Here is a 6,979-nt window from a genome sequence, read left to right on the forward strand (position 1 = left end):
TGAGACAGAGCCTTGCTCTGTCGCCCAGGATGGCATGCAGGGGTGCGATCTCTGCCTCCCAGGTTCAAGTGATTCTCGTGCCTCAGCCTCCCCAGTAGCTGGGATTACAGGCATGTGCTACTATGCCCGGCTAATTTTTGTATTTTTAGTAGAGACAGAGTTTCACTCTGTTGGCCAGAGAACTCCTGTCCTCAAATGATCCATTCACCTCAGTATCCCAAAGTGCTGGCATTACAGGCATAAGCCACTATGCCTGGCCTGTCCATGTAAGGTTTTATGAAATAAGAATCAGGAGCCAGGCGTGGTGGCTCATGCCTGTAATCTCATCACTTTGGGAATCCGAGGCAGAAGGATCGCTTGAATCCAGGAGTTCGAGACCGGCTTGGCAATACAGTGAGACCTCATCTCTACAAAAATTTTAAAAATTAGCTGAGTGTGGTGGCACACGCCTATAGTCCCTGCTACTCAGGAGGCTGAGGTGGCAGGATCACTTGATTTGGGGAGGTGGAGGTTGCAGTGAGCTGAGATTGTGTCACTGTACTCCAGCCTGGATGACAGAGTGAGACTCTGTCTCAAAAAAAAAAAAAAGGGTTAAGAATCAGGGCAGGCTTACACTGGGGGGATTTGTCTTAGCAAGGATGAACAGGTGTAGTTAACTGAGGGCCTGTCCATTTCAGGGAATAAAGGGGCATGTTCCTGCCTGACGTAGAGGCCCAGGGAAGATGAACACCCCCCACCCCCCATGCTCTCTCTGCAGTGGTCTCCATTGAGGACCCGTTTGACCAGGATGACTGGGCTGCCTGGTCCAAGTTCACAGCCAATGTAGGGATCCAGATTGTGGGTGATGACCTGACAGTGACCAACCCAAAACGTATTGAGCGGGCAGTGGAAGAAAAGGCCTGCAACTGTCTGCTGCTCAAGGTCAACCAGATCGGCTCGGTCACTGAAGCCATCCAAGCGTGAGTGACTTCGGGCCCTCTCCTGTGTAGTCCTCGTTTCTATAAGACTCCTCTTGCAAGTACTGCAGCCTGATTCCACCCAGGGATGCCAAAGAGAGCAGGGGACCTGGAATCATCATCACAGTTCTCTCACCTCTGCCCCTCCACCCCTGATTCTCTGCTCCCCTCCACATAGCTTTCCCCTAGATGTTTCCTGACATAGACCAAGGTTGGGGCTGGGAAGAGAGTGCCCAGTGTGAGGGCTGGAGAATCAGCGCTGTGTGTGGATACAGGTGCAAGCTGGCCCAGGAGAATGGCTGGGGGGTCATGGTGAGTCATCGCTCAGGAGAAACGGAGGACACATTCATTGCTGACCTGGTGGTGGGGCTGTGCACAGGCCAGGTGAGTGAGGCAGCCTGGTGAGTGAAGATAACTCTCTGTGGGACTGGTATTTCTAGCTCACCCACCTGGTCTCTCCTTCCAGGTGTTTGAGGGTGTCAGGGGAGTTTCAGGAGAGCAGAAGTTTCTTTTCAGGGGTGAGAGGGCAGCCACTGAGCTGCAAATCCTTTGAAATGTTTCAGATCAAGACTGGTGCCCCGTGCCGTTCTGAACGTCTGGCTAAGTACAACCAGCTCATGAGGTGAGGGTCCCTGGGGTGGGAGCCCCTGGCCCAGAGGGCTAAAGGCCCCATTTGCCTGCCGGACCATCTCTAGCACCCAGGGCCTGGATAACAAACAGTCCATTTCCAGATAATATTGGTTTTTGCTTCCTGGGTTTATTGATGGCCTGATTGACAGATCCCAGAGATCACATGGGAAAGCCAGGGAATACTCAGCCTTGGGGCAGGACACAAAAGCAGGTGGTATGGGGTGGTTGGAGTCTGGGGGACCCCCTAGAGAGAGAAGCAGGATCCTTCTGCATCCCTGACCACTTCTTTTGTGGTTCATGTCTCTCAGAATTGAGGAAGAGCTGGGGGATGAAGCTCGATTTGCCGGACATAACTTCCGTAATCCCAGCGTGCTGTGATTCCTCTGCTTGCCTGCAGACGTGGAACCTCTGTCTCATCCTCCTGGAACCTTGCTGTCCTGATCTGTGATAGTTCACCCTCTGAGATCCCCTGAGTCCCAGGGTTTCCAGAACTTCCCTGATTGACCTGCTCCGGCTGCTCCTTGGCTTACCTGAGCTCTTGCTGTCTCTGCTCACCCTCCTTTCTGGGCCCTACTCATTGGGGCTCCGCACTTTCCACTTCTTCCTTTCTCTTTCTCTCTTCCCTCAAAAACTAGAAATGTGAATGAGGATTATTGTAAAAGGGGGTCTGTGGAAGAATGATCAGCGTCTGTGACGGGAGTGTCAGGGTGGGTGTGCTGAGGTGTTAGAGAGGGACCATGTGTCACTTGTGCTTTGCTCTTGTGCCCTGTGTTTTCCACTTTGCATATGAGCCATGAACTGTGCATAGTGCTGGGGTGGAGGGGAGTGCTGGGTGTGTGATCATGCCTGGCTAATAAGGCTTTAGTGTATTTATTTATTTATTTATTTAATTTGCTTTTCATTCATCCCATTAATCATTTCCCCATAACTCAATGGCCTAAAACTGGCCTGACTTGAGGGAACAATGTGTCTGTATTTCATGTGGCTGTAGATCCCAAGATGACTGGGGTAGGAGGTCTTGCTAGAATGGGAAGGGTCATAGAAAGGGCCTTGACATCAGTTCCTTTGTGTGTGGTCACTGAAGCCTGCGTTGGTCCAGAGCGGAGGCTGTGTGCCTGGGGGAGTTTTCCTCTATACATCTCTCCCCAACCCTAGGTTCCCTGTTCTTCCTCCAGCTGCACCAGAGCAACCTCTCACTCCCCATGCCATGTTCCACGGTTGCCACCACCTCTGTGGCACTGAAATGAGCACCACCATTAAAGTCTGAATCAGTGTACTGTTGTGTCTGAGGAGTCTTACTCTAGTCCATATGAGGGGAGAGAAGATGGAGCACCTGGAAGCTGGTGAAACTGGACAGCAGAACTGGGGAGGGCACAAAAAGAGGAAGACAGACTGAACAAATATGGCCAACATGATGGCACTGCCTACCCCATTCTGGCTAGGTGGGGTGCCTGTGGCCCCTGCTTTCTTAGCAGCAGGCTTGGCTACCAGACCCGGGTGCATTAAGGGGTTCAAGAGCCCCTAAAAGCATAAAATATTGTGTGTGTGTATGTGTATTTTTGGGGGAAAGGGGGTCTAAGGTGTTTTCATATCCAAAGGCTTATGGACTGGAGCAGCTCCTGTACTGGACCTCTGCCAACAAAACCCTGGCTGGTTCTCGAATGGAACAGGACTTCATGGCCATTACTCACTGCAAGATGGGGAAATGGGAAGGAAGAATGGTTCTGGGGGTAGTATAGAGAAGGACCTAAGGAAACAGAGTCCTCCAATAAACTGAAAATTCAGGGACCAAAGTGCTTAACAGACCCCTGGCTGGGTCAGACTAATAGTAGGGTTCCAATATGTGGCTAGAGACATGTGACTCCTTAGCTATAACTCGTTAACTCTTATGGGGCCTCCGCGTTAAGATGCTCATTCTAGGTACCACCGAGGGGGACAAATCCCTTCCTATGCAACGTCAACGTTGGCTTGGATGCAACGTCGCGTCCCACAGATAGGGTCTGCACATGGGAGAGCTCACCACTAGAGGGAGTTAGAGTTCTGCAGGACGCCATGCTGGAGGCCAAGTGGGAGGAACTTCAAGCTGTCCCCTGTGGGCCTCCCACTCTGCTTCTGTTACGGTCTGGTCCTGGCTCCCTCTGCCATCCTGCTCAGCTCCAGAGCTAAAATAGGATTCTAGTTCTGTATGGGCATGGCCCATTTCTTTTCTTGCCCTCCTTCCTGGGTTCCTGACACCTCAGCCATTTTCAATTCAAAGAGCTTCATGCCCCCTTTCCATTTCTGTGCCTTTTCGTTTCAGTGTGGGCATCTCATCTTTCCCTTTTCTCCTGTCTCCTGGCGACCCTTCATGCCTCCCTTGGGGTTTCCTGTACTTTTCTCTGTGCCTCTCAGTTTTCTCTGGGGTCCCTGATACCTATCTTACCTTAGTAACTCCCAGACTGACCAGGACTATTCTAGTTTGAGCCTAGTTCCTAGCCTCTGTCCTTTCTTTCATCCCTCCTCACCACCCGCCTTCTCTGACAGTCTGGCCCCCCCATCCCCAAAGTACTGGGGTTGGATTGGGTTACAGCTAGCTCTGCCTGGGCCTTCCAGGCCCTTCTCTCCACTTTCCCTTTGTGCCGTTGCCTGGAGACCAATGGGTTGTGGGGGGCTGAGCCAGAGAGGGAGCTGGGGTGAGGAATGGCGGGGGCTGTGCGCGCGCGCGTGTGTGTGTGTGATGCCCCCTGCAGCTGGACTAGAAGCCTCAGGTAGGGGAGGAATGGGAGAGGGTAGACACTGGTTTCTTTTGTGACTCTCACCATCCCCTATCCCCACATATGCCTAAATTTTTCTTTTAGTCTCCACTGTAGCCCGTTCCTTAGTGATTAAAAAACACGGGAGAAGAGCTCAGCCTGGAAGGGATTTGGAAAGGGCTTGAGCCAAGGCCCAGTGGGAGTCTGAACTGAGCGGTGCAGAAAGAGAGGAAATGCAATGGGGAGAGAGGGTGAGGGGGAAAGGGGGAGCCCTGGAACAAAGCTGGGGGTGGGGAGGAGCAGGAGCTATGCTAGAGCAAGAGGGAGTGGGGCGCACAGGGAGACAGGGAGCTGGCCTGGTCTCAGGGAGGCCCTGGGAGGGGTGGGAAGGTGTGCATGGAGTGGTGAGTGCCCACCAATTCAAGGGACTTCAGAGTGATGACTCAGTCCCAGGCCAAGGAAGGGTTCCTGTTCCTGCGCCCAGTTCCCCAGTGCTCTGGAATCTTGTTTAGAGCTTTTGAGTATTCCCAGAACTTTGTTGAATCTGGCCCAAGGAATTGTGAGACAAAATCTACTGAGCTGCTCCAGAGCCAACCTCCTTCCTTCCCTGAAGGCAGGTGGGATCTTGCCAGTTCAGGGACCACCCTTAGCCTCCAGCAAGACTAGTCCCACAAGTACCCGGCCCCCACCCCAAATATGGAGCGCTACTGAGGGCTCCCAATCCACACTCCAGCTCCAGCTCTTCCGGTTTGCCAGCCTGCCTCCCTCCCATTCTCTGGCCTTCCCAATTTCTGCTGCCAAAAATCACCCTGTGTCCTTTGTCCTGGGAGATGTTGCTGCTTGGTGGAGGGCCAGGAGGGAGCCCAGGAGAAGGAACTGGTGGTGGGCTGGCGGAGGTGCTAGCTTCATGGCCGGCGGCAGACTGACTGCCAGAGGCTACCTGGAGAGCAGGGGAGGGGGAGGGAAGGGTTGGGAGGAGCCTGCAGTCTGTGGTGGGGATTGTCTACACCTTAGAACAGGTGGGATTGAGGAACAAGGATACCTAGGGATTTGGGTCCACATTAAGCCCAATCTTCACCTGACTGCTTCCCTGTGACCCAGGGGATCTTCAGTGATGACTTTCAACAGATTTGAGAAGGAAAATGGAGATGCCACTAGATGGAAGGCCTGAGGATGGTGTCTCACTCCTCCAAGCTGTATCCCTTACCTATCTACCCATGGGTTTGCCAGCAACCCCCCCACCCTACCAAATCTGTCATTTCCTTTAACTGCCCTCCTTTCCCATCTCCATTTTCTTTTTCTTTGTTTTTCTTTTTCTTTTTTTTTTTTTTTTGAGACGGAATCTCGCTCTGTCGCCCAGGCTGGACTGCGGTGGTGCAATCTCTGCTCGCTGAAACCTTTGCCTCCCAGGTTCAAGGATTCTCCTGCCTCAGCCTCCCGGAGTAGCTGGGATTACAGGCATGCGCCACCACAGCCGGCTAATTTTTGTATTTTTAGTAGAGACGGGATTTCGCCATGTTGGCCAGGCTGGTCCTGAACTCCTGACAAGTGACTCGCCCGCCTCAGCCTCCCAAAGTGCTGAGATTACAGGCGTGAGCCCCCGCGCCGGCCCCATCTCCATTTTCTTTTCCCATCCATGATCTTTCCTCTTCCATACTGCCGCCAAGGCCTTGTTCAGCTTACATTTCCTTCCAATCTTCTTATCCCCTTCTTCCCCATTCTGCTTGCCCAAGTAAATCCTCCTCAGCTCCACTCAGAGCCCCCACCTCCAGGATCCAGCCAGCCCCGTGTCTCCCGCCCTCCTTTCCCATCCAGAGCCCTCCTTTCTTACCCAGAACCCATTTTCTCTAGAATTGGCACCTGGGTCCACCTCCTTCATCCCTTAAGGTTCTTCACGTTCCCTCCTCTCTCTTCACTGACGTTGCCTCTGGACTTCTCTCTCCAGCTCTCCTTCACCCCCCAACCCCCAATTATTATATTTCTGACTCTTTTCCCAACACGAATCACCCCCAAAAGCTTTACTGTCTTCCAGAAGCCCCATCTTCCTATATCTGTCATAATTTCAATTTTTCTCCCTCCTTATGACCCCAAACTTCCATCCCATTCTCTCTGATAATAGCCCCCACACCCATCTGGCTCCATCTCTGCCACAGACCCCTCACCCCAACCTTCTTTCCCTTCTCACCAGGCACCCACAAAGCCCCCAGGCAGCTCCATCTTTCCAATCCAATCCCATTATCCCAATCTCTAGCCCAGGATCCCCCAAACTCCTCCCACTTCACCTCTGCCACAGACTCGGTCGCCCCCAAACTTCAGCCTCTCCTCATCTGCCCTCACCACCCACAGCCCCTCCTACCTAGCCCTCTCCCGCGCCAGGCCCGCGGGCTCCCCACATTCCGCCACGGCGAGCCCTCCCCGCGCCCCGGCCCCCTCGGCCTCGGCCTCGGCCAACTCGCGCGGCGCCTCCCCCTCTCCGGCTCCCCCTCTCTCCCCCCTCGCGGCTTGCCTCGCGCTCCCTCCCTCGCGTCTCCCTCCTGGCCCCTCTCCCCTCCGTTCCTCCGCGCTCCCTCCTTCTCCCTCTTCCTCCCTTCTCCCATCCCCCTCTCCCAGGCTCCCTCCCTTCGCCGTCCGCTTTCCTGTGCGAGTCGCTGGACGCACCGC

At 53.8% G+C, this 6,979-nt stretch overlaps 1 protein-coding gene across 2 annotated transcripts in view; it reads left to right on the plus strand.

Annotated features, from left to right (window-relative positions):
- ENO2 (enolase 2 (gamma, neuronal)) overlaps positions 1–2,860 on the plus strand; it is a 9,425-nt gene extending 6,565 nt beyond the window's left edge. For both annotated transcript variants that reach the window (XM_011952251.1, XM_011952260.1), the window contains 4 exons: positions 758–959; positions 1,232–1,340; positions 1,520–1,578; positions 1,895–2,860. In XM_011952251.1, coding sequence (XP_011807641.1) covers positions 758–959; positions 1,232–1,340; positions 1,520–1,578; positions 1,895–1,964 — 440 coding nt within the window. In that variant the 3' untranslated portion in view covers positions 1,965–2,860. The remainder of the gene's footprint in view (positions 1–757; positions 960–1,231; positions 1,341–1,519; positions 1,579–1,894) is intronic.
- Positions 2,861–6,979: the final 4,119 nt, after the last annotated feature.

Source organism: Colobus angolensis, unplaced genomic scaffold (assembly GCF_000951035.1).
Source record: "Colobus angolensis palliatus isolate OR3802 unplaced genomic scaffold, Cang.pa_1.0 Scaffold11, whole genome shotgun sequence".
Lineage (NCBI taxonomy): Eukaryota > Metazoa > Chordata > Mammalia > Primates > Cercopithecidae > Colobus > Colobus angolensis.